This window comes from Mustela putorius, unplaced genomic scaffold (assembly GCF_011764305.1).
Source record: "Mustela putorius furo isolate JIRA1106 unplaced genomic scaffold, ASM1176430v1.1 tig00000224_pilon_pilon_pilon, whole genome shotgun sequence".
Classification (NCBI taxonomy): Eukaryota; Metazoa; Chordata; class Mammalia; order Carnivora; family Mustelidae; genus Mustela; species Mustela putorius.
The window spans coordinates 19,143,545-19,164,101 of NW_025421321.1; the positions used below are offsets into that span (position 1 = coordinate 19,143,545).

The 20,557-nt window shown below is 40.6% G+C and overlaps 1 protein-coding gene across 2 annotated transcripts in view; it reads right to left on the minus strand.

Moving 5' to 3' along the window:
• Positions 1-20,557, minus strand: part of FSHR (follicle stimulating hormone receptor) — a 163,023-nt gene that overhangs the window by 69,318 nt on the left and 73,148 nt on the right. For both annotated transcript variants that reach the window (XM_045077815.1, XM_004752846.3), the window contains exon 2: positions 20,074-20,145. In XM_045077815.1, coding sequence (XP_044933750.1) covers positions 20,074-20,145 — 72 coding nt within the window. The remainder of the gene's footprint in view (positions 1-20,073; positions 20,146-20,557) is intronic.

A 20,557-nucleotide genomic window follows, 5' to 3' on the forward strand; every position in this document is an offset into this window, starting at 1 on the left:
AAGACTACCAGAAATGAGACTGAGAGCAGGCTTCATAGAAGCAACTGTACACAATAGAAGATAGTAAATATAGGTGAGTGGAAATTCTGGCTAACCCAGGCTTATAAATTCACCTAGACTATAAGGAGTTCAGGAGACGGCAGAGAAGACTTTCAGATATGTAAAGAGTGAAGAGAGCTTATCATTCCTAAATGTGAAGAACAATTAAACGACTTTCATCAGTAAGACAAAATGGAACTCAGAAGAAACAGCGCTTGAGAAGAAAATTCTTGGTAAAAATTATAGTAATACTAAAAAATTCAATGAAAAAGAATGCTAATTGGGAGGTATTTTTTAAAAAGTTCTAGATCAAAATGACATGGAAAATTGCGAGGAAGAGACCAGAGTTAAATCATTTGGAGTTTCTTGTGTTCAGGTAGAGTAACAGGATGCTGATTAACTGGAGGGTTTGATAAATATTTTAAAAAAGGTAAAGTAACAATAAAATAATATGGATAGAACATATAATTTCCAGAAGAGTAGAGACGATAAAAGAGAGACTAAAGATATTGTATGGTGACTTTCCAAGCATTAACAAGAAAGTTTTATTATTGTATGGACACATATGTGTGTATGTGCTAGAGGCTAAATGTCTTCTCATAGCTCACAGATATATTTTCATTTAACCCTTTGTGTGAGTGTGTGAGTGTGTGTGTGTGAGTGTGTGTGTGTGAGTGTGTGTGTGTGTGTGTGTGTGTATGTCTTTGTTGTAAAGGAAAGCAAAGTTTCAACACATGCATAGACCCAGAAAGACAAATTTTCTAGGTTATTCTTTTGTAGCAAATACAATTGTATATATTGCTACATTCAACAGATTGTCTCTGAGAAACCAGGCTGCAGGTACAGGTGCTTCTAGGGGGCATTTTTACACTATTATCTTCTGGTTAGTTGTTTTTGTTTTGTTTTGTTTTGTTTTTTAAAGATTTATTTATTTCGCAGAGACAGAGATCCCAAGTAGGCAGAGCAATAGGCAGAGAGATGGGGACACAGGCTCTCTGCTGAGCAGAAAGCCTGATGCGGAGCTTAATCCCAGGACCCTGAGATCATGACCCGAGCTGAAGACAGAGGCTTAACCCACTGAGTCACTCAGGTGCCCCCTCTTCTGTTTGTTTTTGAAGGAGCCCAAAAGCTGCCGTTTTGTGTGTTGCCAAGCTTACATTCTAAAGACCTGACATCTTTTATATTGGCTTTCCTCTAATGACAGTTAAAATCCATTGATAAAGACAGCATATCACAGAGCCCTTTTCAAAGAGGACTCTAAAATGCTTTCCACACTCCGCCTCCATGGAGGCAGGCATAGAGTAGTGCAAAAAGGAAAATAATTCTCTACTCTCTCATCTTCTTTACAAAATGATTAAAATAATTGCCCTTTCCCTGTTGAAGTGCCTGTTCTGTGTGGTTTTTTCCCCCCTTCTGCATTCTGCAAGGTTTTAGTGGGAAATGTTCTTTGAAGGCTCCTACTTTTTCCCCAAACTAGTATTTGATTCTTTATACTTACTGTAGTCATGGATGAGTTTTGGTCTTTTTGAATTAGGGATTCTTGCCCTTTAATACTTTAACAGCCATCAATATCTTCTGAAACATTTGTCAGCATAGTGTTATGTTAAAAAAAAAAGTAGGTTACAAAAGCTCATGTGTAATATAATTTCATTTTAATTTTTTTAAAAAATGTGTGTCAGCAGAGAAAAAAATTGTGGAAGGCTGTCCACAAAAATGTTGAAGTGGGCATATCATTGTAGAACTACGTAAAATCATTGTTATTTTTAACATTCTGCATTGTTTAATGGTTTTTTTTTTCCAATAGCAAGCCTGCATTGCTTTTTAAATTTTTATTATATTTATTTTTAAAAAAATTTTTATTAACATATAATGTATTATTTGCCCCAGGGGAACAGGTCTGTGAATCAGGCTTACACATTTCATAGCACTCACTGTAGCATATACTCTCCCCAATGTCCATAACCCAGTCACCTCTCCCTACTCCTCCTCCCCTCAGCAACCCTCAGTTTGTTTTGTGCCTGCATTGCTTTTATAATCATAAAACTGTCTATCTTAATTATTAAAAGCAAAAACTAAACCACTTCTATTTTGGACAGCATTCCTGGTTGTACAGCATGGGTGATTATATAGGTCACCAAAAGAATACAGGCAGTGTATAAGTACACAGAGCCTTTGAAAAACAATATATGCTGTGGTTTGAGATGCTACCTGAAAAACAGTTGTTGCCAACTTTGCTTGTACTCTTTGGTTGCAGTTAGATTTATTTTAGGAATAAGCCCCCAGAAGTGTTGCAAAGGTGGCCAAGAGATATTACAGGATGGTAAAGCCAACATGTAAGTTGAGTATCTTTAGACAGCTGTATCTCAGACCAGGGCAGTAAGCCTTAGAAGAGGTACTCCTGATCCCCCTTCCCCTGCTGTAATTTTTCTCCCTTGCCATCACTTAGAATTTATCTTACTCTCTATGTAAGTCACTTGATTTTTAAAAAGTTCTAGTTTATAGTCCAGTTTGTTAAGGTACAGTGTAATATTAGTTTCAGGTGTGTAATACAGTGATTTAATTCCATATATCGCCTGGTGCTCAGCACAGCAAGGACACTCCTTAATCCCCTTCACCTAGTTACATGGTATTTAAGAAGTTTATTGTCCATTGTCTGTTTCCTGCTCCAAGAATCTAAACTCCTCAAAGGCAAGGGTCTGTCTAGCACACTGTAGGGGCTCAGTAAATACCTGCTGAAGGAAGGCGTACACACTCAATCGTCACATAAACATGGAGAGAGCAGTGGTAACACTGAAGACTGGGCAACAGTAGAAACAGGAAGGTAAGAGAGGGGATGCTGGGAATTGAGCAGCCTAGCCTGTTTGTCAGGGAGGGTCTTTGGAGGTGAGCAGTAGCAAAATTGGGTGGTTGGGCTGGGGAGGAATGCTAAAAGGGATTCGAAAGTCAAAAGGAGCAAATCAAAACAAGGAGTGAGCACACTCAAAGTATGTGCAGAGAGCAGTGAAGATTTCCTAACATGGCATTAAGTTAGGGCTCTGCCACTGAGACAGAGGGGATAGGTTCTCACCCTGACTTACTGTACAGGAAAAGTGGATACTGGTATAAAATTCAGAAGAGGAATGGGCAAAATGGTTTCTTTCATTGTCTGTCTGTGATAATATTACCTGGGTCAAACACTCAGCATTTAAAGGCTTTGCATTTGGAATCATTTTTAATTCAAACCACTGACAATGTAAGACAGCTATACTCGTGCAGAAACAGAACACTTAAGGGGATACAGACCTTTTTATTTAGGCTTCTCTGAAACTCTAATTAAATGAAACGGATCTGTGCCTCATGCTTAGCTCTGATTTTTTTCATACAATACATTTGAAAGGCACACTGTGAATATGTATTTGAGCATTTTGGTGATGCTCATTTGTGATGAGTATGGGTAGAAATGAAATTCACTCAGTATAAAATGTTTACATGCTACAGTGAGCACGCCTTTGCTGTTTCTGAAGAGACAGCATGCCTTTTTGCTTAGTCCACCTTCTGAGGGTGACATGTCAGGGAGCTCCTCCTGCCATGCAGAAATCCTGTTACACTGGAAAATGGAAATTGTAATTAGGATGAGCGGAACAGAGATCCTGTCTCTTTTCTAGAAATGTGCATGTCTTTTATAAGACATGCAAGCTTCATGAAATACTGTTTCATTCCTCATATTATCTTGGATTAATGGCGCTGCAGGGTTTATTTTATTTTATTTTTTTTTAAGTTTCTCGATTATTTTAAGGAAGACCCTAAGTGCTGGGAAAGGTTGCAAGGAAATAATCTGGAATTGAAAGGGAGTCTGGTCTAATGGGTTCTGGACAGGGGAATGTATTTTTTCCAAAGATTAACCTTTGCCATCCTTGCTTGAAGGGAGAGGGGTAGACTTTCTCAACCTAAAAGGGAGCTTTCTTCCTGTCTAATCATGGGACATTTTTAAGAAGTGAAGAGGAAGAAAACATGCTGGAGAAATGGTGCATTGATAGTGGCTTAAAGCACATTAATCACTTTCCCACCATGTCATAGCAATTGATTTTGGAAATATTTCCAGGAACATTGGCAAGGCAAGCATATTTTATATTAAAGACTCTAGAGCTGGTGATTTTAAAACTTTACTTTCCCAAATTTTGCCCAGTGGCCTGATTCTGGGACATTTAACCTGTGACTTAAAGGTGATCATTTACCTCTGTGTTTAAGAATTATTTAGAGTGAGAATCAGGCCAGATTAGGTGTCAAAAAGAGACATGAGATTATGAATACCAAAGAAGTAATGATAGAACAAGAGCAGAGAACACTGAAACCTAAAATGGGATTATCAAAGCAGTGTAGTCAGTCTCATAAAGGCTGGAGGCACTTTGACAAAGAGGGAGCCAAAATGATCAGTGCTCTTGATAAAGAGCTGAAAAATTCATTGCCATCAACTTTTTTCCCTCTATTTAGGAGGACCACAAAACTCACACATGTGTTTGTTACTTTATCTTTTGAAGCCTTTCAAAGTACATAGTTTTGTTTTAATCATATAGTAGTGAACATTGGAATAGCAATTTCCTTTTCTTATGGCTTTAAATGTGGCATATTAAGTTGTAAAGAACCAAACTGATCTGTAAGGTTGATTATCCCTGGACTTCAGGGAGAGGAGCTAGAACAGGTTAGGACCCAAAACAGAGAGGTAATGAAGAAAGACCAAGGAAAGGGGCATATTTAGTTGAGTTAAATCCTGCCATTTGCACTGCTTATGTCGAGGATTACCAAGAAGCAGAGATGCACTATTGTGTTGTGTCACTCATGGACTCATTGATGAGATGTAGCTTCTTTCTTACTCTCACATGGACAAAATTTTATGAAAAAAGCTGAATATATCAGATCTTAGAGCATTTAAAAAGGCATACCAAACCTTCCCATTTTCCTATAATAGAGAAAACTAGACTTGAGAAAGTGAGCATTTGCCTGACTTCTCCCAAACGTTAGATCAGGGAAACACTATTGTTGTTTTTTGGGTAGGAGAAAAATATTTTCCTTTCTGTCTTCATTCCTGCACAAGTTAAGGAGAGCATTGAAGAATTTTACTTTTCCCTCTGGAAGGAGAATTACTTGGAGCTAGGAGATAGGGTTGTGCCAGATTATCCCATGTATGGTTGGCCAATTCTACTTGTGCTTTTGACTGGGATATCGTAGTAGTATATATTTATTATTTACTCCATGAATTCAATATATAAAAATGGAGAAATTGAACAATTAAGTCCCTGAAGTGAATTTTACATGTGTCTTAATTTGACCATATCTTAATATGACTATAATTAGGGTGAGATACGAGGATATGCATACGTCTCTCATTTCCTTTGGTTCTACATAAGCCTGGCCTAAGGGACATCTACTCTGTGGAGAGCTGACCTCCTTAACAATGGCTCCTGCAAGTCAGTGATACCAAGTGGTTTTAAATGTAATTTCAGTTTGTCTGTCGTACACAGACCATTACACTATCAGGACATTGCTAGACAAGCACCAGGCATCTTGTGTACAGGATCATGCTTGGGACATCAAAGAAGTCAATATCCTGGTGAATTCAGGTGAAGTTATGCCAGTGCATGGAGTTTCTTTTCATCTCCTATTAGCTATTTCAGAGCCCAGTAGGAAGGAGCCCATTGTATGTAATGTGATCAGAGGACAAGGACTGTGGACGCCTGCAGACCTCTTTAGGGAGACCTCGGGTCCCCAGTATGACTTTGAATCTATTTCATTCATATCTGCCATTCAGAACATTTTCCTCTCTCCCTTTTGATTATGGAAATCCTACTGTCTCCATAAAAGCTTCCCTGGCTTTTCTGCTCTACTCTGGTCTAACTCCCACCGATTTGAACTGCTTTCAGCACCCAGGGTCTGGACAGCAACATTTAGAAGCTGCTTATCTTCTGGTCTGTGTCCTCCGTTTCACAAGAATTCCTCTTCTATACCTACATCACAAACTTCTTGAAGGTTAAAACGAAATTCAGTCTTTTCTTTGAGGTCCTACTATGGAAGATTGAAAGAAGAATGGTTAGATAGATTGACAAAAGGAGCTTAGGAACTTCTAATAATGAAGCTGAGAGTTCGGGTTGTTGTTCTTTCTGATTATACAAAGTCATAAGCAGGTGGGGGAGAGTCTCATTTCCAGTTGGTGAGGAGCACCTATTCTGTTTATTATTGTTCCCTCCAGGAAGCGTCTCACCCTCCCACCTTCCCTCATTTCTTTTATACACCACACTTAAAATTGGAGGCATAACCTTGTTCAAGAATGTGCAAAACAGGAACATGGTAATGAACTCTTGTTGCTGCTATAAACTTGATGAATGGCTTGTAGAGGAAGGGCATTAAATGGCAATCTCAGTCCAGTGATTAGGTCTGTGGCATTCCTCCCTTGGAACTCATGCAGACCAGCACAGCATTCATTCTACTCTAGGTTTTCTAGGAGCCCCATTGGTTGTGCCAGGAATGTTTCTGGGTCTTGGCTGGAGAGGGAAAGGAGAAAAGAAGATTTCTTTGTTTCATTCCAGCATTCTCACTCTCACTGCTTTCCTCCATCTCACTTCCCCCAAACCACCTCACTCATAACTCTAGCTGAGTTTCTTCTGGGTGAAACCTTAGGTGCTACCTTGACCTGTACTTTCCCTCTGACCTTTGCCCACCTGATACTACCAGGACATGGTTGTTTATATTTAGTCCTCTACTTTTTGCCTGAGATGCAAATTTCCTGCCACAAGGAGTGCTCAGGCTCAGTTTGCTCAGGTGAACCATATGATGAGGTTGCTCCTGAAATATTTTTATGAGAATTGTATTTTTCAGTGTCTATCTGTGTTTGCAGAGCACCAGCAAAAGGGTTTTCAGAAAGTAAGACGACAGTACTTTGGTAAGTGACTAGTTATACTAAAAATGGAGTACTATTTTAACCATTAAATGTGATCTGACAATAACAGGAGAGTAAGGAAACTTTGTCTAATTATCTATCATTTGCTTATAGCAATGGAGCACAGGTTTATGCATTTTGTTCTGTGCTTTTCTCCAATCATGTCATGTGTATTTTATTGAGAACTACACTAGACCAGGTACTGTAGCCCATTTCTCTTGGATCCTCCAACATACATTGTCTTATACAGAATTACTATTTTTTATATCTTGTTATTCCATATGGAACATGGACAAGCAGTGCTGGCCTTACCTGGGAGCTGGTTAGTATGATAGAATCTCTGGTTCTACCCAGACCACTGTAGTCAGACTTTCCATCCTTAGATCCCCAAGTGATTTGTGCACATTAAGATCTCAGCTGCTATGGTGTAGGAGACTCCTAGCAGGGGCTCATAAAATGCTCATTGCATTCAGTAAAAGAAAAATCCTGTCTTACAGAGATGAAATCTTGTATCTCAGCCAAGAATTTCTGGTTGACTCTCTATGTTACTAGAATGTTGAGTCTAAGGAGAGGCAGAGATAAGTAGGCAAAAACAGGAAGAAAAGAAGTCTATGAAGTGGAGCGGACATAAAGAAATTTTCATTAAAAATAATGTTCTGGCGAGATAGCTTGGGCCAATTTTTAATAACACATCAAATTGGAGCAATGATTCTTTGGCATGAACAAGACCAGTTTTGCTCTGGGATTTTCACTGTTTGGATCAGATATCTCTCCACTTCTAGGGCATCCTTCTTTATGACTGCCAAGTGCCTAGCACGCAGTGGGATGTATGAGAACACTGAGCAGAAACACCGGCATATGAAGGTATGTATTTGGCAGAAACATAAGGGTTTCTTTTTTCTTCTGACCTGGACACTTTTACTATCCTGTCCTGAAGTGACCATAAGAGTCTTAAGATGTAATTTCTCTTTAATAAAGGAGAGGCAGCATTGCAAAAGGCAAAGGATTATATGGAGAAAGTGCAAAAAATGTGGCATGGGAGGAATCCTACCTCCATGGCTGAGAGCTGTTGAACTTAGGCCAGTCTCCGAAGTTCTCTGAACTTCATTTCTCCCCCTCTGAGGTGGGCACAAATATTTGCCCCTATTGCCACTGAAGGGTTGGTGTAGGAGCTTAAGCGAGTTATAGGTATAGGAGTTATTTTGAAATTATAAAATAGGTGGGGTGCCTGGGTGGCTCAGTTGGTTAAAGCCTCTGCCTTTGGCTCAGGTCATAGTCTCAGGGTCCTGGGATTGAGCCCCGCCTCAGGATCTCTGCTCAGCAGGGAATCTGCTTCTGATCCCCCACCTGCCTGCCTCTCTGTCTACTTGTGATCTCTGTTGAATAAATGAATAAAATCTTAAAAAAATAAAATAGGTAACCGATGTGAAGGTATTCAAACTACTGTTGTTACCACAATTAAAATAAATAAGAATTCTGAATTTGTGTATGTCCTCCTCTTTTCCATTAGACAGAAAGGTTATCATTCTCCTGTATCATATACGATCTGGAATACCCTGGTTTTATTCCTAGATGTTCTAGAATAATAGATTACTGTGTGAGCATTGGAGTCAGAATGGCTGGGTTCCACTCCCAGCTCTGTCACTTGTTAGATATGTGATGCTGGGCAAGTTACATACCCTTCTTGGCTTTAATCTCTTCAGTGTAAAACTGGGATGATAATTAAGCTAATGCATGTAAAGTGGCTTATCTCAGTTTATGGCAAAATAATTACTCAACAAGCGACAGCTATTATTGCTGTTGATCACTACGGGAACTCCTTGAGAGCCAGTACTGAGTAGATTCATCTTGATGGCCCAGAACATCCAATAGTGACAGGCCCATACGCTTCATCAAATCTCTCCCTCATCTAATTAACACGTATATTGTGGCTCAAGAAGAATTTGTGGAACTATTGACTGATGGGTGGATTATGCTTCCCTGAGTTTGCAGGTCTCTCTCTGAGTAGAACAGAATAGATGTTAACAGCACATAGACTAGTCAGAAGGAGGTGTCCCTGGCTTAGGGAAGCTCATTAGCCCTACAAGCCTCATCCTCACTGGTGTTCAGGGAGTGATGGAATTCACAATCATTTACTCTGTGAACCCTGATAAATCACTTGATGGATTAGCTGGTGTCATCCATCAGCCTGCACTTGTCTTGGGCACTTGACTGAAGTCTGTAAATCTCTTCCCTTTAAAAAGGCCCCAAACTGATCTCTGATTTGGCTTCATTTCCTTGAAGTCAGTGTGGAACTTACTCTTTATCCAGGGTTTTTTTTTTTTTTTTTTTTCGTCTGGAACTTGGTACTATACTAAGCCACCATCCTGTTGCCCCCAAAGCAGATGTCTACTTTACTGAATGAAAAGTCCCATCTCGAGGGTCTTACTTGGTTGGACTGAGAAGTTATATGTACATATGAGAGGAAGTAGGGAAGACAATATAAAGGAAGGTATAAAAGGGCACACTTGAAACAAATACATGAAGATTGGCGCCTCAATTTTTAACATTCACTAAAGGAGGGAAAAAAAAAAAAAAAAAGCAATGAGCTTGAGTTCTCCTGGGCAGTCGGTGAATGAGAGAGCCCTTCAGTAGATCGGGTCTTGAAAGCCTTAATGTCAGTCTGATGAAAGGAAGCTCATCCTTCCTTCAAATTTCAGTTCATGTACACATGGGCCCTTGCAGTCCAAACAAGTAAATCAATCTAGATAGGATTTTCTCATGTATTAAAGAAAATCTCCGTGAGCATATGTGCCACATTGACTAACGTCTCACCATTAGCAATTTAGTCCTCTGAAATAGGCATTAGCTACTTCATGTCTTTATGAAAAGGCAAACTGTCTTGGAGGATCCAATTCATTAACTCCTTAAATTTCAATGGCAATACTTTCTTCAGATGTCCTTATCTTTACTGGGAAAGAAGAATAAAGAAAAAGGGTTTAAAAAAATATTGAGACCCTATTTGAGGGAAATGTTCTCAAAGGCTGGGTAAGAATCCAAGAGGTAGAGATGACAAACTCACAAACTTCACCTGCTGTTATCTGTCAGTTGTGCCCAGTCCTGTGCTCAGTGCTTTGAAAGAATATGAGAAGAGAGAAGATCATTGTGTAGTTGAGCTGAGATACCGTGAATGGGAAGCAGATCAAATGGTCTCTCTTTTTTTTTTTCCATACCTTTTGTTTGTATGCACTTTTAACTTTCCAAAGCATGCTCACATCCAAGTGCAAATTACATGTTTATAAAACAGTTGGCATCGACAATTGCTATCTCTATGCCCAGACTCTCTCAGAATCTCAGACCCACTGTGGTGGTTAACTTCTGCTTTATTCATTAAGGCTCCTCTGGCATTTATCCCTCTTATGCTTTTCCTCTCTGCCTGTTTAACTTCTGGAATGGTCTGAACTATAAAACATCTCTGATCATTTGATTTCCAGGTAAGCTGGCCAGGGTGGAGCTGAGCATCACAGGAAAGGTTTATGAAGTGTAGGATTCAGGTGGTTTATTTGTCAGGGGGGTGGGCAGGCAAGTGGGTCCATATCCTATTTGAGTCTTTTACTGTCATAAATGGTCCAGATGGATGTGGTTGTGATAGGCATGGGCTAAATGAGGAAATAAAAATAAGTAGTTTGTGCATCGATTGGAGCTTGCATTTAGATTGCATCTTTTTATTTTAATACCATTCTATTGAAAAAAAAAAAAAAAAAAGCCTAGCAGGAGTCTCCAGGGCAGAGCCACAAGGCTATTTTTAACTTGAGTATTATGCTGCCTTAATTGTATCTTCTCTGAGAAGACACAAACATTGAGTTACTGGCAGAGAGGGAAAAAAAAAGCCCTGTTCGTTTTCTGGTATATCTGTGAGCAACCACAAACATAACACATTTGAAAGTCCCTCCCACAACTTGCCTTGTCAAGAACGGTCAGAAGAGCAAACATGGCTGAAACAGAAATCTTAACAGAGAAGATATTGCTTGGCTGTTGATTAGAAAATAGGAGAATACTGTACAAGCCAGAAAAACCTTGTTTTAGTAACCTCTGTCAAGTCTTGCTACTTGGAAGTCTTAGCTGCTGCATGAAGGGTACCAAGTGGAGGTCACCAGGACCATGAATGCCTGGGAGTGTCAAATGGGTGGAGGATCTTAGAGATGGACTATGTACATGACAGCATATCTATGCCTTCCCAAGCAAGTGAGCATCTATAATATGCATCTTTATCACTATAAGCTTGATAGTTTACAATGCATACTATGGACTAAATGTTTGTGTCTTTCTCTCTGTATCCCCAACCCAAATTTATATGTTGAAGCTCTAATCCCCAGTGCGGTGGTATTTGGAAGTAAGGACTTTGTGAAGTAATTGCACCATGTCTTGGGAGTGGGGCTCTTAAGGGTGGGGTTGGTGTCCATATAATGGGATAGAGAGACCAGCACTCTCTCTTTGGCCTACAGGAAGGAGGCAGGTGTCTATAAGCCAAGAAGTGGGTTCTCACCAGAACTGCCCATATGGGCACTCTGATCTTGGACTTCTAGCCTCCAGAACTGTGAGATATAAATGTTGTTTAAGCCATCCAGGCATGTTTTATTATAGCAGCCCAAATAGACTAAGACAGTGGGTCCTTTACCTATATTCTTCCAGTATTCCCTTCTAGCAAGGAAACCATGCACTCTCTTCATGAATAAAGCAGGAGGGACAGAGATGTGGAGAGTTAAAATGAATACTATTCTGGGAGACTCCATAAAATCACCACATCTCAGGAACTCTGATTCCCCTATTACACTTCCCCTCTCCTATCCCCCCCAACCCATAAAAGAAATCAGAGCAAAACCAAAATGGGCAAAAATCTAAGCATATAAATATGAAGCTAATAAATTATTCTCTTTTGAGCTGGACAGCCATTAGATATTGTAGAGTTTATTTTAAGAACCCACCTAGAAACAGTTGAAATAAAGAGACTTCATGGCATTACTAAAACCATATCAATCCAAAACGTGACAAGAAAACAGCTTCTTGTATTCTTGGTTGAAGCAATAAATATAACAAAAATACTTATTTTCAGAATATTTATGGAGAACAGGAAATGAGACAAGGACTTTCACCTTCTAGACACTAACTCATGTTTGACCTGGGTCAATAATGACAACTTAATTGGCTTAATTTTACATTTCGCAACTGCTGACTAAGTTAATTTGCAACTTAACAGGCGGCTCAGTTTGTAAACCCTTGAACTTAAGTCCGTCTCAGCAAGAGCTCTACCCAGAAATGAGTTGGCACACAGGAAGTCAAAGGCGAAAAATACTGAAAGAAGAGTTTTGTCCACTTCTATGATTCTCCGTTAAAAAAATGACTCTGGGTTCTGGTTTATGGAAGTTCCGAGTGCTTAGGTATAGAAATCCACTCGTCTAATTATAAATGACATCAAGGAAAGCTTTCACAGCCATAATGTTACCCTTGGTCACTCTTTAATTTTAGCAGAATAATTCTGGGAAATAGTAGATGCCAACATAAAGGAAGTCTTGTGTAGCAGGAAGGATCAGACTACCTTGCTTTACCCACTGAAGGACCCTCTGATGCTGTTTAGTTGCTTAGCGTTGCTGAATGTTAGTATCCCTGTCTGTAAAGTCCAGATTAACAGAGATGCAGTATTTAAAACTGGCCCCAAATAGGTACTAAAGAATTGTTTTTTAAAAGTCAACTTTATTGAAGTATAATTTGACAAATGATAATATATGCTCATTTTAACTGTTCAAGTTTTTACAAATGGATCTATTTTGTAACAACCTGCAATCACGATAGAGAACATCTGTACCAGTCTGAAAAGTTCCTTGTTCTCCTTTCCAAACAATCTCTACTATCACTGTTGGCTCTAGACAACCACTGATCTGATTTCTGGCACCACAGATTTTCTTTTTTAAAGTTTCATATAAATAGAATCATATGGTGTGTATTCTTTTGTGTCTGGCTTGCTTTTTTTACTTGGTATAATGCTTTTGAGATCCATCCATGTTGTATTAGCAGTTGATTGCTTTTTATTTTGGAGTAATACTCTATCACATGGGTAAAACACAATTTCTTTACCCCCTGACCTCGTGATGTGCCTGGGGTTATTCTCAGTTTTGAGCTATTATGAATAAATCTGTAATGAACATTCTCCAACAAGTCTTTGGATGGACATATGTTTTCATTTCTCTTGGGGAAATACATTATAAGAAACTGTCAAACTCTTTTCTGAAGAGGTTGTACCATCTTGCATTCTCACCGGATGTGTATGAGAGTTCTCCAGAGCTCTCCAGAGCCTGACCCATATCCAGTATTGTCTAGACTAATAGCTCTATGGATAGAGACAAAAGTCTGTGTGTGAGTGATACTTAACAAATACAAATCAAACCATTCACTTGGTTGTTCAAAATAACTCATTTCATACCCATGATTAACTATGAGAGCCAGACTTGTCCCCGTAGCCTCTAAGGTACTCCATGACCTCGCCCCAGCTGCTATTTTGATCCTATCTCTACCATCCTCCTTTTGTTTGTTCTCCGGCCACAGCCGGTAGACACACTACATACATTTATTTCTGTTCTGTCTACAAACTGGATTCAGCCCTAAATATCATCCACCTCAGGGCCTTCAACAGTGGATGGACATTAGAGTCAGCAAGGGAGCATTGAAAAAATGATCAGTGCTTGGCCCCACCCCAGACAAATGAAAATCCCTGCAAACGACAGGCCTGTGGATTATTTTAGGAGCCTCTAAAATATTTTTATTTTATTTTATAATTGTTTTAGAATCCCACCCGGGGGTTCTAAAGTGTAATCTGAGATGAGAACCACTGAACTTCATTATCCTTTTTATGCCCAGGGGTTCATATCTCCTCTTCCTATTCAGGGGCCTAATTGCTCCAATACTGGCCTCCCCTTGTTAACCAGGAAGCTGGCGTGTCATCGGTCTGCCCCCCCCCCTCCTGTTTTATTTCACCATGTGGGGCTCCTCTGCCTATTACCTCAGAAACACAGAAATCTGGGGCAAGAATGGACTTACATTATCTAACAAGGAGGTGCTCTGGAAGGCAAAGCATATTGGAGCCCAAATTTCCAGCATTACAGTCTTGGTTCCTGATCTGTTTCTTTTTATGTGCCTTTGAGTGAGTCCAAAGAACTGAGAAATCGAAGGATCCTCAACTTTTTTTGTATGTTTGCTCTAGTTCTCATTTAATAAATTTCTCCTTCTAGAAGTCCCTCTTTAAGTTAACTTTTCTTTCCCCAGTGATCTGGGTGTGGAGGCTGAAGTGTTAGACTAGTGTTCTCATTTTTATATGTAAATAAATCACTTGATTATATTTTTTGTCCTTATGTTATCATGAATATTTCAAATGAATTTTATATGGTTCATATTTATGGCTTGGGAGCTATTTCACATGTTGGCTCATTGCCGCCTCATCTGCATATACCATATCTCAGCTGATGTTGATTGGTCTCATTTACATATTCATCATGCTCCTATTTTCAAAGATATTTTGTTATAAACTGGCTTTTCTTCCCCCTCCAGTGTTATAATAGCACGTAGATGTGTTTTTAAATTGCACTCATTTCCATACATAATTTTTCTGGTTACCATAAATCACCACCTTGTCACCTACTCCCCCTACCCTATTCAGTGTAATCCTCACACTTTATACCAAGCTGACATATGGCTCTGAAGTAATTAAAGACAATGTAAACAGTTTACAGTGCACTTTGCAAAGCCACTTCACATTGCAGAGGGTTTAATGGTTCCTTTTCCCCCAGCCATTCCCAAAGCAGTGGGGAGGTTTGAGACAGTGAGGCTGAGCAAAGCCACGGTGTGAACAGTGATCATTTCATTTCTCAGGGAGAAGCAACTGCCTCTCCTTTATCAGAAAGACTGCTTTCGCTTGTGACTTCTTGCAGAAACAGAGGGGTTGGGTTAATGGAAGAAGAATCATCAGGCATGAGTTGGGCAGAGTTGCTAGATTCTTTAAATCTTTCTAACAGGAGGAAGGGGGAAGAATCAAAGCCTCAACCACCCAAGCCACAGAGACATGTCTCTTGGGGATGAGAACCAGACTAATTTTCTTTTTCGACATCATCTGTTGGTTCAGCCACCAGCCCCTAGTCTCTTTTTTTCGGGCAGTGGTCTCAGGGTTTGTCAGTGGCTCTCCCTCCCCCACTCCAAGCCCATGTGGGTGGGGTGGGTGTTCTCAACTCTGAGTATGGAACCTGTTACCCAGGCCACAGCCACTCTGAGCATTGCTTTCCTTTAGTTGTGGTGGTTGGTCCAGAAATGGTTGTGTCATCTAAAGGAGTCACACTAAATTTTAAGATTTTATGAGATGGAGGAAAAAAAGAAGGTCAGGTCTTCTGAATGCAACCCAGGAGATGAGAAGCAGAACTGCTGCTGGCATCTTGTCACTGGGTTGGGGCAAAGGGCTGAAACTAACATAGTATAAGGGAGATCTGAGAGAGGGAGAGAGGCCAAGTCCTAAGGACATGGAACCTGAATAGAGCTGGTTCTAAAGCCGTTGTCCTCTCTGACCATCAAGTTAAATGAGCCATTACATTTCCTGCCTTTCCTTAAGCCTATCCGAGGTTTATTTTCTTTTGCCTCTCACAACAGAAAGTGCCTAACAAATACAATGTTTGTATCACTTACTTTGAACATAATTATCTTGTGCATTTTAAACTATCACCACATAAGTACCTGAATCACAGTAGATTCTCAGTCATTCACAGTATGCTTATCAACTCGTACATTGCTTATCACTATCGTTCATATTATTTGGTATTTTTATTTCCAATTAGTCCTCCCAACTAATTATATTTGTTGATTCATTTTTATTCATGCATTTATCAGTCATTTGTTGTGCAAGGCACCAAGGATCCAATACTGAAAAAACACAAACATGTCCTTAGTCCAATCAGGGAGTTAGAAATTAAATTATCACATAAATAAGTTTCATATATTGTTAAAATGAAAGTCAGCACCGGGAGACTAGTGATAGGAGAGTTTATGTAGGAGGGGGTTTTGCCCTATTTGGAGAGGCCAGGGAGGGCTTTTCTAGGCTAATGACAGTGGCATGGGAATCTGAAGGATGTGTAGGAGCCAACTAAATTAAAAGCACAGAGTGGAAAAGAAGTGTTAGTCAGGAGGAACAGCATGCACCAACCAAGGCTCATGGTGGGCAGATAACACAGTATGTTTTGTGAACTGATAAAGGGCAAATAGGACAAAGGAGAGACTGTGAGAGGGTCTCATTTCTTTTTTTTTATGTTGAGAGCACTGGTAAGGCATGGCATGTATGTGCGTATGGCAGGACAGATGTGGAAGGGAACAGGATTAGATAGGAGTTTAGAAACTATCACTCTGGTTGCCGGATAATGAATGGGTGGGGGGTTGAGCAGAGGGCATGCTGGTGGATAGGGCAGCTGAAACAGAAAACGGTTGCAGTTATCTAGGGAAAGATTACAGTAGCCGGAGAAGGAGGTAAGTGGACAGATTAGAGGTATAGCAAGGAGGCAAAAACAGTAGGACTGGGTTTTGTACTTTAACAAAAAGTTATACTTGCCCTTGCCCTTAAAGAACAATGAAGGGATCTGGAAAAACTGTAAATTCTGAATACAGCCTGATAAATGTGTTATTGATAGTATAGACATAAGATTATGGTTTGGAAACACTGAGAGAATTCTGGAAAGGCTACAGAGGAGTAAATATTTAGTCTGGACCTTGGAGGACAAACGGGATTCCTTTTCCAATTTCAAGCGAAGTTTTAGTCAGAGGGACAGCAGTGTGAAAATATATTTTGTTAATTAATTAATTGGCTAATTAATTCACCTGTAACTGGGTTTTTTTTTTTAAGAGTTTTTGTTTGTTTGGTTTTGATCTGTCTATGTGCTAGGCATTGTTCAAAGAACCAGCCATCACATTCTAAATAAGTACAATGTCTGGTAATGATAATGCTTGAGAAATGGCAATTTCTCCTGCCTGGTGAAAATGTGTGAGTATGCAGTGGGTATGGTGGAAATTTAAAGGGCTTTGATTTTTGTGCCAGGCACTTCTGACTGAAGCCTATGGCAGTGAGAGTCCCTCCAGTTTCTTCTGTAAGAAAGTTTGAGCAGTGTGGGTCTGGCAGCAGGGAGCTAGGGGGATTGGAGCAGGGGCTGGCATAACAGCCTCACATAACAGGCTATCTAAGTGTTGATGAGACTTTGGACCTAATAGCAGTGGGAGTGAGAGAAGGGCTGGATTCCAGGGATTTTTTTTTTTTAAGATTTTTTAATTTATTTGTTTGACAGATAGAGGGGGGGGGGAGGAGGAGGAGGAAGCAGGTTCCCCGCTGAGCAGAGAGCCCGATGTGGGGCTCGATCCCAGGACCCTGGAACCATGACCTGAGCTGAAGGCAGAGGCTTTAACCCACTGAGCCACCCTGGTGCCCCTCCAGGGATATTTTTGAGAAAGAGCCAATGGGACTGGAAAGGGACCTGGGTTTAAGGGACAGAAAGTCAAGGGAGATTTTGAATTTTCCTGTTTGGGAGTCTCAACAGGTGGTAATGCTAGTCACTGGGCAATGTGGGAAGATGAGAAATTTAAGAATAAAGACAGTGAGCTAATCTGGATGTATTAAATTTGAGGCACTTGTCATTTAGGAGCCCTGACACTAGGGCGTCATTTGATATATAATGATCAGGGATGGTGAAAATAATATAAAAAAGAAAATGGCCAAAATGGAGCCCAGAAATCTGATTTTCTGAGGGGCAGCTGAGGAACAAGAAAGATGGAAAGAATCATCTGTGGAGTGGTCTGGGAGCTTCGCAGAGTGGGCAGGAGGGTGTGGTGTCTCCGAAGTGGAAAGGGGAATAAGTATTAGGAAGAATGGCAGGAATAGTCAATGACCTGCAAAGCTGCATGTAAGTTAAGTATGAAGAACACAAAGTAGAAGTCACGAGTCCGGCCATTCCATCTGTTGGGAACTTTCACAGAATAATTACATGGTGTTAGAGAATTTGTGGTCCCATATCATGAGGGCTGGCTGAGGAGTGAGCGAAAGAAGACAAGGGGCCAGTGAATGCCCCTGTTCTTTCACAAGAGTGGGAGTGGCAAGAAAGAGGAGAGGTAAAATGTTGCCACATGTGCAGAATGAATCAAAGGGATTTTATGCTCCACGGAGAGGGAGATATTGAAGAGGAAGCCAATGCTTACTGAGTTCGGGAAACTGGCTAAAAATTCAGTGAAGAACAGAAATACAGGGAAGGAGATGAGAGAGGAGATGAGCACTCATCACCGACCAAGAGCAGAAGGTGAGACAGTGGATGAAGGGGAGCATAGAGATTGAAGGGTACAGTCTGTTCAGAGTTCAGTTTGGCGCCAGGCCTTCCACTACGCAATGTTTTTGAAGCTCTGGGATACAAAAAGCATTGAAAAGAAATGAGATGAGTTTAATTTTGTTTTAGGCATCTTGCTGTGTCAGTGTAGGCTGATTAATAGGGACAGCCGTGGAAATGGACAAGCTGCGTTTAAGGAAGTTGAGGAGTTTGTGAGCCAGCTGCCCTGTCTCTGGGATTACGGCTCTATCAGCCCAGTTTAACAACTTTTATTTTTATTGCAAGGTCCCAGCTGGTGGTGAAGAGCCAATGAGGGGTCATTCATTTTGGCTGGATTGAATGTGATTAAGGTGGATTATTTGTGGTATATGGTATTCCTCCCTTTAGCACGTTTGCTATGCAGTTACGGGGCTGCTTGGGGACAAGGCATATCAGATAGGCTTGTTATTTAGTTCATGTCACTTCCAGGCAGGGCAATGGCTCACCTGTCGAGGAATACACCTTGAGCAGAAATCTCTCCAACTCTATTGCTTCCTTCTTTCCTTTGGTGAACTCTACTCCAAAGAGTGCCCTATCTCCTAAGTCCTGTAAGTGTTGACGTCCTCAAGAAGGTAAACCCTGAAGATGGCAGGTTTTAAAATGAGCTCTCCTCCAGCTGGGGATCCTTATACTTAGGAATCACGTAAGCTATTCCCTTCTTTGAAAACTCCTTCCTTGACCCACCGATGGGGAAACCAAAGGCCCGAGAGATACAGTGATTTAATCAAGGTCGTACTGTAAGTTTCTATTGAAGCGAGCTCTCCAATCCAGGATCCTGAGTACCGTCCTCTCAGCATGTGATGTAATTGCTGAGACACATCGCCATTCTCTCTGCTTTATATTTCCTTCATTAATGGGTTTCTCTCCTGCTTCCTCAGACTTCAGCAAGTATTCTTAAACAGGGGTGAAAGAAGCAAGAGGAAAATGGAATGGCTCTAAGAAAGAGAACTGTATGTAACCTGGGGAGTTGCTTTCTTCTTACAACAAGAAAAAAATCTTTCCCTCCTGTGTAATCCATTTATCTGTTGCTATATTTATTGGTGTTTAACTTCTGGCTGCCACTGTGGTAAAGAACAGATTTTCCTGGCCCTTGAGGCCTGGGAGATGGGATCAGGAGTCTTCAAAGGAAGAGTGGGTTATTTTAAACATGGCAGACGTTATTGTACTTTTTCCTCCTGTGCCTCATTTTGAGAAAAGCCTGTTTGGGGAGATGCCTACATTAAACTAGTTCAGTAAGGAGCAAATGTTTGCATTAGCAGAGGGGTCTTCTCTTTTCAAAGGAAATCTCCTTCAGTGCTATAACCTTTCCTGCTGCTTTTAAATGTTGATATATCAATTACCACCTGTCAGTGTGGCTTGGGAAAGAAAAGTCTCTAGAATCTCAAACACAAATGTTAGGCCCCACTGTTAATTGAAACTTAATCAGAAATAATAAACAATATCCCTGGGTATGAGCAGAGAAAATGAGCTCTGGTTTATAAAAATTCAGCTCCCAGGTACTTGGGAGCAATGCCTTCGAGAAGAAAAAGTGAGGATTGCTTAGACTGACCTTAGGCTCATCTCAACAACCACTCTCTGAAAGATTCCCCATCATTAGGAAAGAAGATGGGAGGCGGTTCAGAAGGTTGTCTGGCTTCTGAGTATCACACTGGACATGATGTGACGCAGCTGCCCACAGCCCGGTTGAGGCATTCACACATAGTACTGTCAGGTACATACATTTTCTCCAGGTCCCCAAATCCAGAAAATGCTCCTTTTGGGATGACTCGAAGCTTGGTGAGGACAAACCTCCTGAAAGAGAGTGGACATCAAATATTACAACCTCTCCTTTCACTGATACACAATGGAGTGCCTACCCCGTAATAGCAGTCAACAGCCAACATGTGCCCAGTGTGGTCATTTAGTGGTAGCAGCAATTGCTTTTACATGATCTCTCTTCATCCTCGCCACAAAGCCGTGATCCTCATTTTGCCTAAGAGGAAACAAGTTTAGTGACGTTTGCGGATTGGCCCAGGGTCACCCAGCCGATGGGTGGGAGGTGACAGAGCTGAACTATGAACCCGCTCATTAGTACTCTGTGTTGCCTCCTGTAGCCTTCTGGGAGGTCTCTCCTCTTTCTCTACACCAGCCCCCAAAACCTCTTCACTTAGTGTCATTCTTAGCTGACCTTGCTTCCTAGGTCAAAGAGAAAACGAACCTAGGA